The sequence below is a fragment of the Harpegnathos saltator genome, unplaced genomic scaffold (genome assembly GCF_003227715.2).
Source record: "Harpegnathos saltator strain DR-91 unplaced genomic scaffold, Hsal_v8.6 scaffold517, whole genome shotgun sequence".
In the NCBI taxonomy this organism is placed as follows: domain Eukaryota; kingdom Metazoa; phylum Arthropoda; class Insecta; order Hymenoptera; family Formicidae; genus Harpegnathos; species Harpegnathos saltator.
In genome coordinates this window covers 1-24908 of record NW_020230335.1, presented here as the reverse complement: position 1 = coordinate 24908, position 24908 = coordinate 1, and the positions used below count along the sequence as shown (strand labels likewise).

Here is a 24908-nt window from a genome sequence, read left to right as displayed (position 1 = left end):
CGACAAAGTGATCTTCCAGCACGATAACGCTCGGCCACATGTTGGAAAGATTGTGAAGGCCACCTTGGAAGCACTTGGCTGGGACGTTTTATCTCACCCGCCGTATTCACCAAACATTGCTCCATCCGATTATCACTTGTTCGGATCGATGGCACACGGGTTTTCGGACCATCACTTCAACAATTATGAAGAAATAGAGAAATGGCTCAATGAATGCATCGCTTCGAAGGATGAGTCGTTTTTCCGTCGGAATGCAACAATTGCCAGACAGATGGGAAAAAATAATAGCAAGCGATGGCAAATATTTTAATTAGTGTACTTTTTCATGTTTTTTCATACTAAAGTCTTTTTTGGAAGAAAAAAACGGACCAAATTAATTCGCACACCTAATAAAACTGGACATGTATATGAAAAAAATTAAATATTGAAAATACTTCTACTTTCAAGTAGAAAAGTTTTTATCTAAAGTCTATAAATTGTAAGAAATAAAATACCAAAGTAACGAATCAGTATAATTTATGATGATAAGTTATATGGTATGTGATTAAAATTTCGGTCATTTATATTTGTTTGTAGATTTGCTTTCTTGTATTTTTATTTTAAACTTTATTATTTAAAAAGTGATTTGCATTCAAAGTTTTTATATAGAGAATATATTATCACACATCTTTTTTAATATTAAGTCATCCATGTTATTAAGTTCATCATCTGAAATTTTTAAGTGCACCATTGGATAGAGTGACTCCAAAACTCTGAACGTTCAATTTCAAAAATATCAAACTACCAAAAATATCAAAATATAGTGTTATATCCTTCACTAGTTTGTATTATTTTTTGTGTAGTATTGAGTTTCCGCCAGTTAAAGCATTAAAATACGTACTTTAGCTATTTGACAAAGACCACTAGCAGGTTCCGAATGCCCGAGATTTGACTTCACCGAGCCCACCAACAAAGGAGTAGTTCTCTTTGAACATAAAACCTGATCAATGGCATTAATTTCTATCGGATCTCCTGCTAAAGTACCAGTGCCGTGGGCCTCTAAGTAGTACAGCTCTTCGGGTGTGATGCCGCAGTCATCATAAAAGTCTTTCAATAATTCCTTTTGTATGCTCAATGAAGGAAACGTAATCCCCTCTGGCTTCCAACCATCGCAATTAGTTTTAGAGTAGATTAGAGTAGCATAAATTCGTTTCGCATTCTTTGCTTTCTGCAGGTACACTACTGTGATTGTTTCACTGCGCATATAACCGGCACCGGTAGCATCGAAAGGCTTGCAATAACCATCAGCGGAGAGGACTCCTGAAATTGTTCAATCGACTAACAATAAAGTATTCTTTTGTTGGGTTATCGTCATTATTTTCTATACTTAAATCAGTGAATAAGTTATTGATTCCATCAATGACATCTGACATCACTAACGAATCAGTGAAACAGTGCCAAACGTGCTACGCAATCAGCAAGGCCAGTAAAATTCATTGATTCATTAGCGGTACATCGTTATTCATTTTTATTTCTTAATGATCCCCAAAAGCACGCAATGACTTTTCATTATCTTATCAATCTTATGTATCAATTTATATAAGTTCAATATCACCCAGATAGCCAAACCTGTGCGAACAAATTTCGAGCAAAGTTTACTATGAATTTTTGATGGCAGATTGGTAACAAATTTGACGCAGGATCTGTATTATCAAATTCTGTTTCCAAACTGCCGCCAAATACGCAACAGAGCTTGCCGCAAGTTACCCGGCAGCAGTCCTTGACCCCAAAACGAGTTGAATGTAGACACAGATGGCTATGGTTTTAATATGGGGTTTTCATTGAAATTGCTGCAAATTTGCGGTCAATTTGTTTATTGGACCAGTAAAGAGATTTATACTATCTTCATTATTGGTAAGTTGATAAGTAAAGTTTTTACATTATAGAAATAAAAACTAATATTCGCATGTTCTTATGCAGTATATATTGCATGCATGTACCAATCAAAATTAGATTATATAAGAACTATCAGATAAGTTTTCTTCTTCATTTAACTATGGGCCCGAGATTTCAATCTCTCTGTCCACTTCAAGTTAAGTCAGATAGTTTTGAATAGTTATATAATCATATAGATAAACAAAAATTATCCAAATTGTTCTTTTTATATAAATGTAATTGATTCGTTTTTTTTTATACATATGGTTACGTAACTAGGCAAGTTTGTCTGAACAAACCTTAACAACGTGATAGGAAAGCTCTCGTGTGTATCATTATTTTATTTCAGCACAAAATGGTAATTAGTAAGTAGATATTTCATAATTCATGATTCGATCTCTATCATAATAGTGCGTAAAATATAATAGCATTTTGTTTTGGCTATCCGGAAGAAATAAAAATATCTCTTGTGCACCATTGTTTCTGAATTCTCCCTACTAAAAAGTAATGTGATAAAATATAAAGGATATAAATTAAAAAGGACGATATTCAGTCATATTATGACATATTTCTCATCATACATTAATAATATTCATTATTAATATCCAATGCAATATTTTTAAGAACATTACTATAGTTCCAAAACTAAGCAAACATCATTAAATATTGATTATGGACTTTCTTCTACAAAGAAGAAATACTCCAGAACAGCAATAAAGAGCAAAGCATAATACATAAGGGAAAGTACTAGAATTTCAAGTAGTGACATAGTATCCATCCATGAATCTCTTTTGGAAGGAATGGTTCGGGTGTATTGTGCAATCAATGTATCTTGGAAACTCTGCTTTTAAATAAAATTTGTTTAAGCATGCGATATAATTATTCTGATTTGTATTTTGTATTTTGGTTCCAGGTATCGTAGATGAGACATAAGTTGCTATCCGAGGGCAATGAAGAATCAACCAAAAACTGTCTTGAGGAAGCTTTTCAAAATAGAAAACAATGGATTGTATTGGTTCAAAAAATCATTGCGTTTATTTCCGATAGATGGCTTTAGTTATATATTTAATATATTGAACGCATGTATAAATTCATGAACCCATGCGCATTTGACAGCTAACACTTATAACTTCCATCAAGGAAAAAGGTGCGCGAATCGATCAACAATTATTCTTTCTATAACGTTTTGAAAATAAAGAAACAACACGAGCATTTTCGCCAAGTTTTATTTTATTACTTCCGAAAAGGAAAGAACGCTGTGCAGGCTTGTGAGAAGTTGTGTAAAGTTTATGGTGACGAAGCCCTAAAAGAACGCCATTGTCAATATTGGTTTGTTAGTTTTTCGTCTGATGACTACAGCGTGAAAGATGCACCTCGCTCAGGTCGGTCATCGGAGGTTGATGATGATAAATTAAAAGCATTAATTGAAGCAACGTTCTCCCATTTGTGAGCTCGGTTCATTTGAAACAACTTGATTACGTCAGTAAGCTTGATATTTGGGTCCCGCACGAATTGAAAGAAGTTCAACTCATAAAACGCATAGACATCTGAGATCAACTTCTGAAACGTGAACATTTCTGAAACGACTCATTTCTGAAACGCATAATTACTAACGATGAAGAATGGATTGTACACAACAATGTGAAGCGAAAGCGATCGTGGAGCAAGCGCGATGAGCCAGCTCAAAGCACATATAAAGCAGACACCCACCAAAGAAAGATGAAGCTCTCAATCTGGTGGGATTGGAAGGATGTGGTGTTTTTCGATCTTTTACCAAGAAATGTTACGATCAATTCGGACTATCAACAGTTCGACAAATTGAACGAAGCAATAGCAGAAAAGCGGTCAGAATTGAGAAATCGCAATAGTCTTTCATCATGATAACTCTCGACCACACACAAGTTTGATACTAAATTGATGTTAAATACTTGGATTTTGCGGAGTTATTCTAAAAATAAATTATTTTTTAAGTTTTTTCGCTCAAACCATCATTTTGAGGCAGCCATCTTGAATTCACATTTTCACCAATGCATACCTTGAAAGTGCAACATTTTTGAGACAAGATGTACACTTGTATCTGTATCAAAGTAACGTTTTTGAAACGAAATCAAGTTTAAAAAATAAAATTGTCGATCTTTCACGACTTTTTCCCAAAAATTCCGCCATATTTAATTTTATTGTAAATCTAAACGAATTCTGATACCGGAATCTTGTAGAACGACCCCAACAACATAAGGAAATGCTATTTTAACCTTATATAATATGTCTCTCTACGCAAAATACAGTTGCAAATAAGGCTAATATTTTAGGACTTTTGGGCGTTAATGGGTTAATACAGATAGGAAATTTTTCGAGAATGGAATTATGAAGTTTACCGAAAGATGGCAGAAGGTCATTGAACGAAAAGGGCAATATCATTGCTTAATTTTTATTCTTTGTATAAAATAAACGGTCTTGAAAGTCACTAGAAAAAACAGAAAAAACAATGAATTTTTTGTTACGTCTTGCGGACTCCGCGTATTCTAGACTTCTTTTATAAATAAGGGAAATTGAATTTATTATTACTTATTATATGACCGGATACGCTCAGGCATGTTACCACACGACGCGATCTCTGGAAGTTTCGATGCTCCGGAAATATTAACAATCTTGAACCAACTCCGATCTTGTTTCCCACGCGCTTAGTCAACGAAAACAGTATCGCGACATCCTTCTTAGAAATATCGATATTTTCTTTTCAAGATTGCTGCCACGTTTTTTTTTTAACAAAAGACTCTCGAAATCCTCTTATTGCCACATGCATCTCCTACAAAATTATCTTAAAGACACTGCAACGTATTCTTAACCCCACCTCTAAAAAACATTCGAAGCACAGTCCTATGACCATATTTGGGCATTAAAATTAAATTTCCGAAACAATTCCCTAAAACCCCACTCTCTCAACCGAGCTAACGTTTTGATAAAAGCCAAAAGGCCAAGACACTTCTCGACCGACCCGCAGCCGGGACAGAAACTTCTCTTCAGCACCCCTTCAGGGTCTCCTAACAATCTAGCCTACTAGTGGCTTAGACAGATCAGTATTTATTCCAGTTGTTAATTATTCTGTGCAACGATCTCGTGCATTTTTGGACCATCGTGAGCAATCCAGCGGAAACCAGCTTCCTATTCTTGGCGCAAAACTTGAGTCCATCCTCACAGACACAGCAATTACACTCTTCATTTCCGACAAATAGCATAGATCTAGCAGTAAGTTATTTATTTTCTTTTTTTTACCTGAGTGATCTCTTTCCTTTTCATTTTTCTTCTTTTCTTCTCTCTCTTTTCTTTTCCTTTTCTTTTTCTTCCTGTTCTCTATCCCCCTTAGCATTCCTCCTTGTGATTGTGAAATTCGGTGTCAGTGGCCCAATCTTCTCGATCTCAATCAGACATAACGAACACGGAATTTTGCTCAGACCGCGATTGTTATACATATATGTATACGTACATATTATAAAATCTTACAAATTTTATTTCATTGTGAACTTCCGTCTAATCATCAATAAAACAAGTTATTTGTAATTGTAAGCCAATCACGTTTTCCAACTAATTATTCACAATAAAAATTCTCCCTTCCCTCAACTGTCGCTCACGGTCCTATCCCAGGTAAAGGGATTCAATTTCTTGACCTAAATAAAGGACCACCAACGTACGTCCGCGCCAGATAAAGGGGTCATTCCGATCCTTGATCTGCACCGCAGACTTGCGAGTACGTCGGAGCTTGTGAAAGCAAGCATCAAGTTGCGTTCCTCCTCCAGGACGTAATATTTTGAACAACTCAATATAACCTGGCCCTATTATATCAAGTATTTTTAAAAGATATTTACGCCTTCTAGACTACCAGAGTGAAGAAAGTTTCAATTTCAGAAAAGAAATGCAGATTATGGTTTGTTTATTTTTTAGATAGAACAAGATTTCATTGGTATTTACCCAAATTATGTGGACAACTTTTTTAGCAAAATTTTTTTCCTTTTATACTAATAAAATTGTTACTTATGCTACATAGTACAGGCCAGATATCATGAGGAGGACTAACGATCTTTCTGTTCATAATGGTAGATGATTCGAAAGAATAAATTGTTTCTATTTACTCTTAAATCTACTTATTGGTCAGTGTAGTTCTGACTGAAAAGTAAAATTTTTTACAGTACCTTTTATTATCAAATGCTTTACAAACTCTGATCGTTCTTAGTATTTTCTTGCTTCCATCGAATTTGAGAAAAAATAATAAAAGAAAAAACGAAAAAAAAAAGTAATGGCAGGAAAATAGTGAATAGTTCTGTCATTTTCTTTCATTTTAATTAGATGATGTTTTTTTTTAAAGTAATTTCCTCTTCATCTCAGTTACAAAAAGAAGCTGTAAATATTCTGACTATTAATGCCGAAGTATCAAACACTCATCTCATAAAGATTTCGCTAGTAAGTTTTTAAACTTTTTGTTGCTATGTGTCTATGATAAGAAGGATATTGTTATGCTCCCGTATATACGTCTTGCCGAACGTGGAATGTGTAGGCGCTCATCTTAGCAACCGTTGTTACGGTTGTTGTTGTTGTTGACAGCAAGGGTAACTTTCTGTGGAGCGATCGAGCGGTTCGGTAAAATTACGTTGAGAGTTTGTAACATTCGCGCCTCCGGGTTCGCTCTCTTTATTGACCCGACCCTGCGTTGCGATCGTTGGCAGCGAATCGCGCACAGAGATTTTATTAGAAGAAGGTGAATAATTAGTCGTCGGTTTTCTTGGTGTGTGTGTATGTGTGTCTGTTAGATTACTTACTCGAAACTTTCGATCTTCTGGAGGCGCTTTGCAGACTTTCTGACGGCTATTCCTAGACGATGAATCTCCTCAGACTCTTCGAAGACTCTCCAAAAACTGTCCTCTTGTCAAAAACTGTCGAGATTATATACTCGTCTTGTCTCGTCTTCGGTTCCTTTCGCTGATTAATCCGATTTTGATCGGGATTAATCGTGATTATGCGGCGTTCGCCGAGTATCGTCTCGGCGGCGCCGCGAGTTCGGCTCGGCGGCCGATCGCTCCCGAGCGTTGCTGCCGGGTCTTCGGCTAGACTCGGGTGAGCGCTTCGAACGGCTTGAAGACAGCGCGGGTCGAGGAGTGCGCGCTCAGCTGACCGCGTGATGTTCAGCGGCAGTCAGCGTAACGATACGATCGCTTGGATGTACTTGGATGTTACAAGTTTCCTTTGAATAATTGTTCTTGTTTGCAAGCCTTGTACAAAGTTTTGTTTATATTAAAGAGTTCTTATTATTTGTTCACGGGAGTGTTGCTTACTATTTACGCGGGAGATCGTGAGTGAGAGGAAAACGACGCTTGAACGTAACATTTTGGGGGCTCGTGCGGGATGAATTCCGGTGACGCGTCAACGGCGTCTGTGTCAGGAATACAATTAACCGTTTGAGTCCCAGGGGGTATTGAAAAAACACTGTCGAAGAATCCCAAACAGCGCAACCGCGCTTTCTATAAATGAGTATGAAAAGACCCAAGCAGCGCGATAGCGCTTGTTTTATTTTAGGTCGAGAAATACCAAGCAGCCCGATAGCGCTTTGTTTATTTTACATCGATGAATCCCAATCGGACCAATACCGCTTCTTGTATTTGTTAGGTAACGCGATTCTCGTCTTTTTCTCATCGCTCTGTCACATTTATTGTAGTTTGCAAAGCGATCGGACGTATTCTTGCGTAAGTGTTTCTCATTGTTAATAATTGTGTGTTTCAAAATGATTAGACGAAGCAACGGAGCAACGGAGCAAAAGGAATCCATCCAACATGTTTTGATAAACACCGATGTTACAAATTATAATTGTTACTCTCCATTTAAATTATTTGTTCATAACACAAAAATATTGTTAATTTGTAATTCGTTATTTTATAAAATACATCTGTATTATTACATATGCGTACTGTAAATTTATAAATATTTCAAGTTTTGTTCGATAAAAATTATTGAGAAGATAACAATGAAATAAAAATTTTTATTTTGTAATGTATTATTGCATTATTATAGTATTATTCTACCTATTATAAAATGTACTATTTACATTAAAAGGATCGGTGTGATATACTTGCTTCAGTAAATCTGAGCGCGCGACTTCGACAATCGGTAACGCACCGTCAGTTGTCCACAATGATCGAAATGTACTGGGTTTTCTCGACATAAAATCTGAACAGCGCGATCGCGCTGCTTGGGACTCAAACGGTTAAGAAAGAGGCCTCGTGTAATGACGCCGGAGCAGCCAAGTGAAGTGGAAATGTTGCGGGCCATACGTGAGGAGCTGAACTCGTTACGCGAGGAAAGGCAGCGGCAGCAGGCACGAGAGGCCGAATTCCAGTCGCAGCTTCTTCAGCGGGACGAAGCGCTGAAGTATTTAGAGGAGCGTTTGATCCAGCTAAGTTCTTCTAATAATATTTTTCCGAATGAAGTTAGTTATCCGGTAGGTAGTATGCAATTAGATCTCGGGTTTAAATTAAAAACGGATATTTATGACGGAAGCGTTCCTCTTCATGAATTTATGACGCAGTTTGATTTAATTGCGCATTCAAATGGTTGAAGCGATTCGGCCAAGACTGTGGCTCTTGTTTCGTGTCTTCGAGGAAAGGTACGCTCAATTCTTGACGGGAACATGGAAATCGGAGCGATTTCGTTTTTGGAGATTAAGGCGAAATTAGAATTACTTTTTGGAGAGGGGCTCTCGGCTCAGTCATATTATTTACAGTTCACTAATCGAAAACAAAAATTCAATGAGGATTACGCGTCTCTTGGAAATGAGATTGAACGGTTGGCACGTTTAGCGTATGCGGAGTGTGATTCGCGGTGCGAATCAAATAGCATGCGCGCAATTCATTTCTGCCTTGTCGGACGATTTTGTTAAACAAACGTTACAGGCAGAAGGGGTAAATTCATTAAGATCGGCCGTTGAGAGAAGTATAGCAATAAAAACTATCCAGAGAAATAGTTTCGAAAGGGGGTACCGGAATAACTTTAAGAACGTCAATAATTTTTCAAGGAAAAATAAAAATTTCGATAGAGTAAAGAATAAGCAGATAAAGGGTTTCGAAGGAATCTTTGGGGAACAGCAAGGGAATTTGCGGGATAATCGTGGTAAGCGACTTAGTGGGAAAGAATGCTGGCAATGTGGCGCAAGTGGGCATTTTCGGTCAGAGTGTCCTTCATTAGGTCATAAGGAGAAGGGAAACTTGGTTTGGGTCGAGCTGAGTGGGAGGAGCTCGACTATTAGTAAATGTATCCCCGTCAAAAGACTGAATAAAAATAAATATAATTTTTCTTTTAGGAATGGTAGAGTTGTTGGGAAAGAAAGTTCTTTTTGTTACAAGGGTTTAGTGGATGGTGTATCAGACGTTATCTTCTTGCCTCGAATTTAATGATGATAATGGGCTTCTTCGCTGCGTTGAAACAGAAGCTCTTCGTTGATCGGTTGCAAAGTGGTGAACGTTAGACACGTGCAATAAAATGTCGCTGATTCCCACGCGACAGAAAGTTGCGATAAAATGCGTTTGGATACGGTACAGGAGTTTCAAATCACTAGATTTGTTTTCTTAAAAACAGCTCGTTTAATAATCAACAAAAAAGTGAGTCTCTTGCGAGAATCCGTATAGAGAGTGGGAGACACTTAACTTAGTGCTGCGGTGTACCGGACTTGTGTAAAGAATGACGACGTTGTCTCCTCGGATCGCCTTAGCCTTAATATTTATAGTTCGCGAAAAACCAACCGTGTTCGAGCGGGATTGGTTTAATCTGGATTCACGTTCAGACTTGAAGAGTAACGAATACGACCGTCCTTCGATGTCACATGAAAGAAAACAATGTCTTGTGCTCGAGTTTTTAATCAGTATTCCAATCAGCATTGGATGCTATTGTTTTGACGAATTTACACGAGCTAGGCTCGGCCAACTAGTTTACATACATGTTAGCTGTTCATAAGAAATGGAACAACAACAATTCGGAATGTGACATCGAAGCGTCGATATTAGCACTATTTGGAAGCACTTCTTGCAAATCAAGGCATCCTCTCGAGAAACTTCCAGAAACGTGAAATTTAGATTATCTCGAGAGTTTGTTTTTATACACAGAGTTCACGCACTCGCTTCTTCCATATGAAACAGATGGAGAGGTGTGTAATTTTAGAATTGATACAGGTTCCGATATTTCTTTATTTAGTAGAAAATTGGTAAAAATTTATACATAGCGTTTTCCAGTTAGAAATTATTTTCTAAGATATCCGACTGGGGAAGAGGTAATTAAGAGTGCATTATAAAGTGCTTGCAAGAGTAGATGTAGGTAGGCATAAAGTAGAATTTCCTTTCTTTGTAGCTGACATTTCTGATGATTGTATTTTAGATGTCGACTTTTTAAAGAAGTTTCAATTTGGAGAAATTTTTGAAAAAGAATTTACTAGCAAGATCCGACCGGAAAGGGAGATGTTTATTTGTTCTCGTGTAATTTCGGAGAGTAAGGTTCCGATTTTTCCGCAGGAGCTTTGTGAAAATAGTTCGGAAGGATTGGATGTTCCGCAGAAGGAGGAAGATCTTTGCTTCTTTCTTAGGCGATTTTCAAGACATTTTTGCAGAAGACGTTTCTGCTGGGAACTGTAAAATTTTGGAGCATTCTATCGATGTTTCTGGAGCTAGGCCAATTAAGCAAATTCCTAGGCGAATTCCAATTCATATGCGTCAGGAGGTAGAATCAATTATTGAGGATATGAAACGTCAGGGTATTATAGAGGAATCGCAAAGTTCTTGGGTTTCTCCTGCGGTCATGGTTAGGAAGAGGGATGGTTTGCTTAGGTTTTGTGTAGATTATAGAGAACTGAATGCAGTTACTATTAAAGACTGTTATCCTTTACCAAGGATGGATGATACCCTTGATCAGCTTTCAGGTAATTCTTGGTTCAGTACCCTAGACCTTAAGAGTGGTTATTGGCAAGTTGGGATTCGTCCTTCAGATAGGGAAAGGACTGCATTTTCGATTGGAAATGGTTTGTGACAGTTTACAGTGACGCCATTCGGTCTTTGTAATGCACCGGCTATGTTTGAAAGATTAATGGAAAAGGTTCTTCGGGAGGTGCTTCATAAAATTTGTTTGGTTTATCTAGATAATGTTATTATTTTTGGCAAAACTTTTGAAGAAATGTTGAAAAACTTACGAGAAATATTTATTTGTTTAAGTAAGGCTAATTTGAAAATTAATCCTAAAAAGTGTTCTTTCTTTAGTAAAAAAAGGTAGGTATTTGGCTTACATTATTTCTAAGGAAGGGGTGACTACAGATCCTGAAGAGATTTCTGCGGTAAAAGACTGGCCGATTCCTCAGAGCAAGAAGCAAGTTCGGAATTTTTTGGGATTCTGTTCTTATTATCGGAAATTTATTAAGAGATTTTCAACATTAGCAAAGCCTCTTTATAAATTGACTGAAAGTCAGGAAAAATTTATTTGGACAAAGTCAAGTCAGGAAGTTTTTGATGGTCTTAAGCAGGTTCTAATTTCTTCTCCGGTGCTCAGTTTCCCTTCTAAAACGGGAGAGTTTATTTTGGATACAGATGCTTCTAATCACGGGATAGGAGCAGTTTTGTCACAAAATCAAGATGGGGTTGAAAGGGTTATTGCATATTTTAGTCAGGTTTTAAATAAATCGGAACGAAATTATTGTGTGACCCGTCGGGAGTTATTAGCAATAGTTAATTCTATAAAATCTTTCCATCATTATTTATACGGTAGGAATTTTTTGGTTAGAACTGATCATAATTCTTTACATTGGTTGACTTCTTTTAGGGAATTGGAAGGACAACTAGCTCGATGGTTAGAGAGATTGCAGCAGTATGATTTCCGGATAGTGTATCGAAAGGGAATACCGCATCAAAATGCAGATGGGTTATCTAGACGGCCATGTTCTCTGCCATGATGGCTGCAATTATTGTGATAAGGTGGAAGCTAGAAAGGAATCCAGTGAGGAAGGCTTAATAGCTCGAATAGTTTTGCAGGAAGATGTTCTGGAGGACAAAATAAGACAAAAAGTTTGGTTATTTAAATTCCTCAAAGAAGGAAGGGAAGGGCACCGAAATTATAGAATAATTGGGAGGGGCCTTATGAGATTGTCAGGCAGCTTAGTGAGGTAGTTTTTGGAATTCGCAAATCGACTAGGCATAGACAAAAGGTTGTTCATTCAGATAGAATAGCTCTATTTTTGGAAAGATAAACCCTTAATTCTATTTTTTTTGTTGCCAGGATGGTCTTGGGTGCTTCTGAAGTTTTGGTGTGGTTTTGACGTTCAAAGAGGAAAATGGGATTGGAAATTAAGCTGAAAATTTACAGTTTTCGGGAATATGCTTGTTAGTCGTCCAATGGAAGAAGACCGTCTCGCTCGCGGTTTTTTGGGCCCCGTGGTTTTTTTCGCGGGATTGAGGGCAAATGCCGAGACGGGGACAAAAAGAAATCCTTTAAGGATATTAGGGACCACGGGGAAGTTATACTCCCCCCCTTTTTGTCCGAAGACTTCGTCAAGACTGGAAGGACGAAAGAAGAGATTCGGATGGCGTTCAAGGAGGGCTAGCAGTTCTTAGGCTTTGAAGGAAACCGGAACAAGAAGACTGGCCCAAAAGGTCCTGGAGACTGATCATCTCCTAGAGGACAGGGATAGAAATGATCTTCTGAAGACAAAGAATCAAGATCCTCAGAATCCTTGATTGAGATCAGAAATTCATGGAGTCCGATAACCTGTAGCAGCAGCTCAGGGTAGGACAAGAGTCATGAAGATCTCTGGAGTCAAGGGAGAGAATGACATTGCCTAGGAGAATTGTCGGGAGGACAATTTGAAGAGACGGGGGACAATGTTCCCGTATGTACGTCTTGCCGAACGTGGAATGTGTCGGCGCTCATCTTAGCAACCGTTATTACCGTGGTTGTTGTTGTTGACAGCAAGGGTAACTTTCTGTGAAGCGATCGAGCGGCTCGGTAAAATTACGTTGAGAGATTCCTCTGAATAATTGTTCTTGTTTGCAAGCTTTGTACAAAGCTTAGTTTATATTAAAGAGTTCTTGTTATTTGTTCACGGGAGTGTTGCTTACTATTTACGCGGGAGATCGTGAGTGAGAGGAAAACGACGCTTGAACGTATTGTAACAATATATTACAAAATATTGCTATATATTTTCGTTTTATAGGAAAGAACAAATTTTCGTCATACTGAGAAGTTAATGACTGAGACAAATGGCAACATGCAATTGTATGTTATATACATCCAAAGTAAACAAAGAAACACTTTTATTCCAAGGTGACGGGTGGTTTTCTAATCTTCTGTGTCCGTTGCTAAGCAACTCCGATTGTAGCACTTGATCTCTATTTAAATTATATAAAATATTCCACGTTTTATATTCATTTTCACTTTTAAATTTTTATAATTTCTTTGAAAGCTATATTTATCAAATTAATATTAATCCATCAAATATTGTTACTTCCTTACATATTAATATTTGCAACGTGGAAATTGGAAAGTTAAGTAGCAGTGGAAAAGAATAATTTTGATTTATATTTATCGATATAATATATCTAATAATCTAATCTTATTTATCTAATAATCTAAATATCTAATTTATTGTTATGAAATTTATCGTTATAATGTAATATAATATTTATCGCAAAATGTAATATTTTAATCAGCTGTCAGTTTGCTTTGCAATTTCAATATAATAATTCATTTGTTATCATATCATATCAGAAACACATAGAAAAAGGAATTAGTTACAAAGTTTTGTCCTAAGTATGGATGGTTAAGATCATTTATATAGCAAAAGTTATAATTTAGCAATAGTAGCAAAATCTTTTTATAATTATTACTAAAATTATGTTTTAAAATTCATCGCTAGCCCTGAAAATCTATGTAACATATATTACATGTACTATAGACTTTCAGTGTTAGCAGTGAACACAATTTTAATAATGATTACAAAAAATTTTGCTATTATTACTAAACTATAGCTCTCGCTATATAAATGACCCTAATTAATCATAATTACAACAAAATCTTTGCAGATATTCTTTTATTCGCGCAATATATTCTACACTAATCAATAGGTAAATTTTTCACTGATTAGATCAATATACTTTCGCTGACTCATTCAGCATTTCCAAGTTTCACTATTTTACCAGCTGAATTTCACTGATTTTCAGATATATTGGTTTGGCAATTAAGTAATTGCGGTTTTTTTTAAAGAAAATAAAAGGTAATTTTTTCATGGAACGAAATAACTTTATGCAGTAATGTATTGTCCATTTTTATCAATGATCTTTTGTCATCTGTCAGGCAGCATAATTCCACGTTCATAAATTTCTGGCTTTTATCGGTAAAAAACTGAACCAAGTGCGATTTGACATCATCATTATTGAAATTTTTACCATTCAAGAAGTTTCGCAAATAACGAAATAAATAACAATCTGATGGTGCAAAGTCAAAACTATATGATGGATATGGCAACACATTCCAACCATGCTCCAATAATTTTTGCCGAGTAACCAAAGTATGTGGCCTTGCATTGTCATGGTGGAATACAATACAACTTTTCGATTTGCCAGTTCTGGTCGCTTTTCTTGAATTGCATTCAGTTTGGTTAGTTGTTAAATGTATACATTTGAATTGATCGTTTGGTTGCGGGGTAAAATGTCAACAAAATGTCTCCACGATCTTTTTCGATTGACATTGTTGTAAACAACCCATTTTTCATCGCCAGTTATCAATCGTTTCAAAAATGGGGCATTTTCGTTACGTTCATAAGCAAATCGCAGATGTATTGTGTTAAGTGAATTTCTTTAAATTCATGAGGAACCCATAAATCGAGTGTTTTTACATAACCAAGTTATTTTAAACACTTTTCAATGCATGTATATGATACATCAAGCTTCTCTGTAATCTCACGTGTTGTGCTATAACGATCCACGTCGATTATTGCTTTGATTCGGTCTACATCAACTTCGCCTGGACGACCAGAGCGTTGTTCATCTTTGAGTGAAAAATCACCAGAACGAAATTTAGCAAACCAATGTTGATACTATCGTTCTTTTAAGGCTTTGTCACTATACACAGCATATAACTTTTTTTGAGCTTGCGTTGCGTTTTTTCTTTTGCGAAAATAAAAAAGCAAAATATGACGAAAATGCTCGTTTTATTTTCCCATTTTTCAACCGAACAATTTTTCAGCAAACAAAAACTACACAACCGATCGATATCGAATTTTTTTATTGAATGCTAATTGAAATACCAACTATCAAACAGCAATATGGGTTTGACTTTTTGGATACGTAGATATACCTAAAAATTCAACTATCGTCATTTGTCAGTAAAATCCGCAATTACTTAGTTGCCAACCGAATACATACTGACACTAATAATGCATTTAGTGAATACTTACAGACAATCAACGACTATTCACTGTTTCAGATTTAGAGAGAATAGCACTTAAGCCACAAATCTCTTCACAATGAATGATCATATTTTCAAGTTCAAGCACTTACCGAGCTGAAAAAACTGAAGCGATGTATAAGGATGAAGACATAGGTTGACACCACCCACGATAGCTGCATCACATTCTCCACTTCGTACCATTCTGTAAGCTTCTGCAATAGCGAAGTGGCTTGAACTGCAGGCTGTGTCCACGGTATAAGATGGTGCGGTAAGGCCGAGCCAGTGAGAAATGCTGTTCGCCAACCAGTATTTACTGCAGCCAATAATTGGGTATCCAGCTGCCTAATTGGAAGTAAATTACGTTCATATTAGTCTTTATCTCTTATTTCTTTACTTTTCTTACCCCCTACATGTATATGTTCGCGCTTATGTATATGTAAAATAAACTTTTTATTAGTTATAATACAAAAGAGTCTCAAACAATGTGTGTGTCAATGTGAATTAACTGTTTTCATAGCCTCGTCTAATCGTGTAACACTATCTAGTGTTTAATATTTGCAACGTTCTTATCATTTCTCTATATTGGATATTTAATAAGTTCCGGCATGATCAAATATTTCGGAACTAAGACCACAGTTACCGTTATAATATTTCAAGAAATATATATTTGAAAGAGAACGGTACAACGTTTATTTGTAATATTATTACGTTTATTTGTAATATTATTATTCCGAAAAGTTTCTTTTCCGTAATATTCGGCTGTTTTAAAACTGCTTTTATATCCTTAATATCATAAAGTATTATACTTCAGTCTTGTAATAAAGGATCTCGTTGGTCGCTTCAGAGTAACATGATCCTATGAAGACACCAGTTTTTGTCCCTCGCAATTCTTTAGGATTTACTCCAGCGTCGATAATCGCTTCGTAGGTGTGCTCGAGCAACATCCTGCACATGGGATCGGTAACATGCGCCTCCTCAGGTGAAATATTAAAGTATTGCGCGTCGAACTTGTCTGCATTATTAACTTTCCCCATTCGAGTTGGCATATCATAATAAACTATAAAAATTCCAAACGTTCATGTTCTGTACTAAGAATATAATCTGCTGAATTTCGATTATTTTTTCTTTTTGCCTTTTGCTTAGTATGTATTATAATTCGTGTGGTTACCATTACTCCACCGTCGATTGTCGTCCGAACCGAGATCCACTTTGTTCAAGAGATTTTCTTGCAACTCCTTCATATTGTTTGTTTCAGGAAACCGACCAGCGATACCGGAAATCACAATTTCTTCACTCGGAGGAACTTTTACATATGAGTTATATCTTCCGCTAGCCTCCATACTTTCGTCCCACTAACAGATCTTTTCGTACAGAAGACGGAGTGCAAAATGTTTTCTACTTTTTCGGACAGAAACAAATATAACGATCAAAAGAGGTGTTGAGTGAATCTACCATCTACAATCTACGAACAATCTTCCCGCGTGAGAGAATTTTATTTAACCCATTTGCATCACAGCTCTAAATATGCAACTAACTTCGGAAATCTGAAACGTTCAACTGACAGTCGGCCTGTATCTTCGCGCATTAACGCACATCATTGACGAAGAGTGAACGTCGTCGTGAACGTATTGTTCCGCGGTTGCTGATAAGTGAACGTCGTGGCTCGCGGAATATTCCGCAGCTAGTAATAAGTGACGATCATTATGCGCGGATTATTCCGCTTGCGGATGCAAATGGGTTAATCAGAGACACGGTCGTATCTCGCGCCAAGTTCATGCGCAGCAACGGCGAGGCGGATGTATTTATACGCGACGTGTCTAAATTGGGAAATATCGCCGATATCGGATTTCAATAACGGCTGAATGGATTGATTTCACATTAAGCTTAATCGATAGCTTGGGGACGAATTATATAATGAAAATAGTTTTATTTTTGCGCTACGTATCCTAGGATCAGAATTATTACGATGCACAGTGAAAAATGTGAAACTTCTTAATAAAAAACGTTGTCGTCGTCGGAATTGTCCTTTTCCAATTTCTAACACAAGAAGGTACGTACTAGTAACGCTTGCAGTCGATAACGCGCGAAGAGTGTGTACACCAAATCGCGTTTCAATCGTTTATTGCGTGTTATAGCGCAATAGTGTAAACTTTAACATTAGTAAACTTTAGCGCAATAGTGTAAACTTTAACATTAGTAAACTTTAACATTAGAAGGACCGGATTTGACGATTCCTTTAGAAAGATCGTAAGAGCCAATTTGGCTCCAAGCATACCTTTTCGTAAATTACAAATAGAAAGAAATTAAACATATAGGTAATTATAAAATTTAAAGTTTTAACAGTAATATCATTAACTTATTGAACAAAAAATTGTTAGTTATATTGAATTTTTTTTAGTCTTTAGTGAAAAACTAAACGTGAAGTACAACGCCGTTATGTACTACAGAAAAGGCATTTGTACATAATTTTCTTCGTACATTTACCGCATACAAATTTTTTACGCGAATAACATTTTCCAACTTTATGGTTTATTTTGCAGTTTTTTTATCTGACAAAATGGTCGTTTGCCTAAAGCATCGTCGGATTCAGTTTCTTCTCCAGTTGTATTAAAATTTTGGGACTTTCGTCTTTGGGCAACATATGGCGCATTTAACTCTTCCGCGAGATTTTGTAAAAAGATTCTTCTTGATTTGTTTTATACATAACTTGTTTGTATATAATCCATGCATTTATAACAACAAAATCCAAACTATTATAAAAAATATGAACTGGTCAACGGCGAGATGTTATATATATATCTATGTGTACATATGTATGTATTATATAATTGTTTTTCAAGCGAACAAATAGATAGATACATATGAAAATATTGATTTATCTATTTAAAGTCATAAAACATAAATAAATCCATAAAACATGTGAGAATGCAACATTAGATATAAGAGAGCCAAATTGGTTCCAACGGTCCTTCTAGATAATGTTCGTGCCTATTAACATTAGATAATCCATGCACTTATAGCAACAAAATATTGTAAAATCTCTGAACTGGCCAACGGCGAGATGTATATCTATGTGTACATATGTATGTATATAATTGTTTTTCAAACGAACAAATTGATAGGTGCACATACAAATATTTATTTATCTATTTAAAATCATAAAACTTATAAATAAACTCATAAAACATGTGAGAATGCAATATTAAATGTAAGAGAATCAAACTGGCTCTAACAGTCTTTTTAGGTAAACAATTAAATAAAAATTTAACCATCTTACATAATTGAAAAATTTTTATACCAATATTAAGAATATGATAAATGATGAAAAGTCACAAAAGGATATCACGTGGAGACAAAGTTGAAAAAAGTTATAGCAGTTTGAATTTCGCGAGAAGCCAAATTAGCTGCCTCGGTCTTACTAGTGTTAATGCAATGGGAATGTAATTTGCAATGGGAAGTTTTACCACACCCGGCATATTCTCCAGATATTACCCCATCGGATTTTTACTCACTTCGTTCTATGTAGCTCAGTCCTTTTGGCACACGATTTCGCAATGTTGATAAAATGCAACAATTAGTCCATAAATTTATTCATTCTAAGAACAGACTTCATTTATCGTGGCATTCATCTTTTGCCTGAAAGATGGCAAAAAGTAATAAATAATGCTGGAAAATATTTGGTTAAAGATACTATATCATTTATGATAATACTAAATAAAGAACATTATCAAAAACTATGAAAATTTTTGCATTACCCTTGATAAGATGACGAGAAACGTGTAAAAAAAGCTTCAGCTGATTGCACGCTTCTACGTATGAAAAAGAAACGTTCGAATACGCAGTGTAAAAATAGAAGGACACATGGAACAATTATTGGAAATAAAGTAATAATAAAATAGTATTAATGATATGATAAAATATTCGTTTGTTTATTCATCGCGTGCAATCAATAGAAGCACCCATATAACTCGCGTTACCAAAATCGAAAAACGTTTGTAGTTCTTAACATTGTAGTTGATTTTTTAGCTTGTGTTTACTAAGGACTTTTTACTCGCAAGGGGAATATCAGAAGTGGACCGTATTTCTCAAATGCGATTTGTTGCAATAGGCAATCCTTCATGTTTACAATAAAAACCTCAAACATTAGCTTCAGATACTTTTCTTTTACAAATTACAAAAAATATAAAATATAGATGTCATCGAATCGACTAATCGCTTGGCAGCGCGATAGATTTTAAGGAAAGCAGGAAAGAAATGAAGTAGCAAAATGTTACAAGTATTATTTCTGTTTTTAATACTCTGTATAACGGAAGTCTATTACAAGTCAGTCTTTTAGGTTTTTATATTTTATATAGACATTTTGTTACGATAATTTATTTGATATAATCAAGCGTATATACTTACGATGAATATTGTTTTCAACGATGATATCAGAAGACGTGAAAAGCCAACCGATATGATTATAAAACCACTGTCACGAAACACTCGCGACAGAATGTTCTTAAATTCATATTGCACGCACATCTTATATACGTTCTTAAAAACATAGCGTCATGACGGAAATTAAAGAAGTGCATTAGAAAAGGTTAAAGGTGCGATATTTATTTATGAACTCATTGTCTATTCGATTCTGCGAAAATGTTTAGTTAATGAGTCTAACGTACTTTGCATCTTAATTTATAACGTGACGAATTAGAAAAGTTCTGAGTATATTTAAATAACTAATTCTATTCTATCTACTTTGCGCGATTAAATGTACAAAGTTTAATTTCCGCAATACCTTTTTTTTATCACGGTGGAGAAATCCGCCATTACTATCTGACATTAAGGCTATAATCGAACTAAATCCATCCCAATCGGTACGAGAGATTGCTACGACATTGAATACATCCCACACAAGCGTAGAAAAGCATTTGCGCCAGCTGGGATACGTTTCTCGGCTTAATGTTTCGGTGCCGCATTAATTAACCGAGGCTAACTTGATCACACGCATATCCATTTGCGATTCTCTACGGAAATGCCAAGAAAACGATCCAATTTTTTAAACGAATGGTGATGGGTAACGAAAAATGGGTCGTCTACGATAATGTAATACGTAAAAGATTATGGGGGCACAGCAACGAGCCAACGCAAGCAACCTCGAAAACGGGATTGCATCCGAAGAAAATAATGCTCTTCGTATGGTGGGATTTCAAGGCTGTTATTTATTATGAACTGTTACCGTCAGGCAAAGCAATTGATTCAACTGTATACTGTTCGCAATTGACGAAATTGAACCAAGCAATCCGCACAAAACGTCCAGAATTGGCAAATCGCAAGGGTGTCGTCTTCCACCACGACAACGTCAAACCTCATACGTCTATACCACTCGGAATAAATTGCTTCAGCTTGGCTGGGATGTTTTGCCTCATCCTCCGTATTCACCAGATCTTGCCCCTTCCGATTATCATTTATTCCGGTCGCTGCAGAACTTTGTGAACGGGAAAACCTTCAAGGATGAAGAGGCCGTTAAAAACCACCTGGATTGGTTTTTCGCCGATAAGCCTCAAATGTTTTATGAACGCGGCATAATGAAGTTGGTGGAAAGATGGCTAGAGGTCATCGAAAAAGATGGCCAATATACAATTGATTAAAATTTATCTTGTGTATCAAAAAATTGTGTTTTATTTTATTCTAAAAAACCGAACGAACTTATTTGCCAATCCAATATTAAATAAGTTTAAGCTCGATATAGATCTTGGTGCAGTCTCCTCTCTTTCTCCCTCTCCCTCTCTCCCTCTCTCCCTCTCTCTCTCTTCCTTCCCTCCCTCCTCCCCTTTCTCTCTCTCTCTCTCTCTCTCTCTCTCTCTCTCTCTCTCTCTCTCTCTCTCTCTCTCTCTCTCTCTCTCTCTATTCTAGCATTCTCAAATTTATGTGATATTTTTATCCTGCTATTATGCACTATACGTATTGAATTTTCGAACTAAAAGCGTCCCGACAAAACCTTGTCTGAATTTCGAAAACGAATCACCCATCGATGTTTCTCTAACTTTGTTCACAGGACTTGTATTAAAGTGTGATATAATCACTAACCATTACGGATCGTTCAATATATGTATAAATATCTAAATGCTTATAACATTATAACAAGCGTTAATTTTATAATTTACTATTATTCGGCTCAAACAGTTAAACAAGTGATGTTTAAGTTCTGAATTTGTTGTTTCTACGTTCTAAAAGAAAAGGGAAAATGTAATTTGATAGATACGTCCTGAGGAGGAGGAGGAACGTAACTGGATGCTTGCTTTCGCCAGCTCCGATGTACTAGGAAGTCTGCGGTGCAGATCAAATATCGAAATGACTCCTTTATCTGGCATGGACGTACGTCGCTGGTCCTTTATTTAAGTCAGGGGACCGAATCCCTTTACCTGGGATAGGATCGTGAGCAACAGTTGAGAGAAGTGGGCTAGAGAGTGATTTTTAAATCAATTATGGAAAATGAACAATTAACAAAATTTATTAAAATTACGGTAACAAACAGAATGGGAATAAAACTACAGAGATTTATCAACGGCGCGATTTACAAGATACAATTTACAAGGACGCGATTTAATTTCATATCGAATAAGGAAAATTGTATGTGTGCATTATACGTATATGTGTGTGAGGGATATACTCAGGAGGCAAAGAAGAGAGGAAGAAGAAGTAAGAAAAAGGGAGAAAAGTGGATCCAAAGAAGATTAAAACGGAAATATAAATAAGAGTGTAAAAAATAAAACTTATTGCTGCTTCTATGGTATTTGTTGGAGATGAAGAGAGTAATTGCTGCGGGTCTGTGGGGGTGGATGACCCAAGTTCTGCGCCGAGAATCAGGGGCTCGTTTCAGCTGGATTACTCACAATGGTCCAATAGTACGCGAGAGCGTTACACAGAATAATCAATGACTGGAGAAACACTAATCTGTCTAAGCCACTAGTAGGCTAAATTGTTAGAGAGACCCTGAAGGAGTGCTGAAGAGGAGCTTCTGATCTGTCTTGGCTGCTGGTCTGACGGAAAGTGACATAGCCTTTTTTTTACTCAAATCGTCACCTCAGTTGAGAGGGTAGGATTTTGGAAGTTGATCAGGGATCTAAGGTTTATATCCAAATATGGTCATAGGACTTTGTTGCAATGATTTTTTGAAGTGGGATTTCAATAGTGCGTTGCAGTATCTCAAAAATAAATATTGTAAGAGATGGGATACATGTGCAGTAAAAAGATTTCAAAGTTTCGTTAGGTTTAGTTAGAGTTGGTGCGCAATAAAATTTATGAAGGGACGTGGAAAAGGCATGAATTCTTGAAAATCAAAGGCTAGTCACGTCATGTAACAGTATGAGAGATTGACCGGTCGGTCCATCTTCAAAGAAAATTGTTGTTCTGAAGAAGGAAGTTATTAAAAATTTTGGAAGGGAAACGCCTGGCTAAAATAACTCGGTAGAACTTCTGGAGGAAATTAGAGAAACTCAGCAATTACGCTTCCAGAAGGAAGGACAAAAAAAAGAGAAATCGGTATGTAACGTTATCTCTCATCCCACTCATTCCTCATGCTTGAGGAATCGTGGGAACGTGTTTGTTAAGTAAGAACATTTGAACGTATAATGAGTAATATAAAATTCGCTTTACTTATAAAAAGAATTTAGAGTACGCGGAGTCCGCAGGACGCAACAGATAAAAGAATTACCTATTTCTCTTCTATACTGTCTCTGTCTACATCGCATAAAAGTATCGCGGAAATTGAAATTTGTACATTCAGTCGCATAAAGTAGATAGAATAGAATTAGTTATTTTAATATATTCAGAACTTTTCTGGTTTGTCACGTTATAAATCAAGATGTGACGTACGTTAGACTCATTAATTAAACATTTTCACAGAATCGAATAGACAATGAGCTCATAAATGAATATCACACCTTTAAACTTTTCTAATGCACTTCTTCAATTTCCGTCATGACGCTATGTTTTTAAGAACGTTATACAGGGTGCACGATTTATCTGAAGACATTGAAATATCTCGAGAACTATGCATTGGATAAAAAAAAGTGGTTAATGAAAGTTGTTAGTCTCGAAGGGGGACATCCAATGATACAAACTCGACCTCCCACCCCACCCCCTGGCGGTGGGGGTTGGGGGCAACTTTGAAATCTTAAATGGAAACCCTCATTTTTTATTGCAAATACGGATTCTACGCCACAAAATACGTAAATTTTGTCCGAAACTTTTTTTTGATTCGTGATAGATGGCGCTGTAATCGCAAAAAATTATATTTTCTGCAATTCTCCAGAAATGATCATTGGGTTGAGAAATAAAAAATACCTGTTCAATATTTTTAAAGAACATAATAAAAGTTATTCCCCCCCATCCTCTCGGGGTAGGGTGGGTAGTAACGTTCAAATCTGCATGACGGTTGCCCAGCGCATAACTCAATAGCAGCACGGGAAGTATTAGACCGTGATTACAATGGTCGGTGGATTGGCAGAGGTGGCTCGATTAATTGGCCTGCTAGGTCGCCTGATTTGACATCGCCGGATTTCTTTCTGTGGGGTTACCTAAAAGATAAGGTTTATCAACAAGTGCCAACAACTCGTGAAAACATGGTAGAACGCATAAGAAACGCTTGCGCTGAAACGCGCGCAGATATGCTTCTATCCTGTGTACAGTCATTTGAAAAAAGGATCAATAAGTGTATTGAAGTTGAAGGTAAAAATTTCGAACACTTACTCTAATTAATTGAACAGTGAGAGGCAAGGGGACTCACATTAAAAAAGCACCCGAAGGGAACATAAAACTACTACGTCCTCGTCGTTGTTCCTGTGTAACGCTAAAAGTAGTTTCTCGGAAAAATTCAACGCTATCTATCACGAATGAAAAAAATTGTTTCAATAAAAATTTCACGTACAATCTAATTCTGCAATGAAAAATGTGGGTCCCCATTTGAGATTTGAACGTTATCACCCACCCTACCCCGAGAGGATGGGGGGGGGAATAACTTTTATTATGTTCTTTAAAAATATTGAACAGGTATTTTTTATTTCTCAATCCAATGATCATTTCTGGAGAATTGCGGAAAATATAATTTTTTTGCGATTACAGCGCCATCTATCACGAATAAAAAAAAAAGTTTCGAACAAAATTTACGTATTTTGTAGCGTAGAATCCGTATCTGCAATAAAAAATGGGGGTTTCCATTTAAGATTTCAAAGTTGCCCCCAACCCCCACCCCCAGGGGGTGGGGTGGGAGGTCGAGTTTAGTATCATTGAATGTCCCCCTTTGAGACTAACAACTTTTATTAACCATTTTTTTTTATCCAATGCATAGTTCTCGAGATATTTCAATGTCTTCAGATAAATCGTGCACCCTGTATATCAACTAAAGCTTTGGAACGTTTTGCTGTCAACCGATTTCTTATCTCTGAGTGTACGTATCCCCAATATGAAAACAAACGTTCTAATTCTGCGGTTGATGCCGGTATGTCGAATAATTTAATTGCCAGTTTAGATAAATGAGGACATGGTTTTTT

General features: G+C 36.4%; 1 protein-coding gene across 2 annotated transcripts; it reads right to left on the bottom strand.

Annotated features, from left to right (window-relative positions):
* Positions 1-858: 858 nt before the first annotated feature.
* Positions 859-19863, bottom strand: LOC105183865 (fatty acid synthase-like). Of its 2 annotated transcripts, none has more exons than XM_025302870.1 (6): positions 19777-19863; positions 18885-19008; positions 16541-16767; positions 16179-16429; positions 15483-15714; positions 859-1299 (listed from the first exon to the last, which is right to left on the bottom strand). In XM_025302870.1, exons 3-6 carry the CDS (start codon positions 16710-16712, stop codon positions 860-862), a joined length of 1095 nt encoding a protein of 364 aa, XP_025158655.1. In that variant the 5' UTR covers positions 16713-16767; positions 18885-19008; positions 19777-19863; the 3' UTR covers position 859. The 2 variants fall into 2 exon arrangements, with proteins under 2 accessions (XP_025158655.1, XP_025158656.1); XM_025302871.1 differs by lacking the exon at positions 859-1299 and adding an exon at positions 12027-13313.
* Between the last annotated feature and the right edge of the window lie 5045 nt (positions 19864-24908).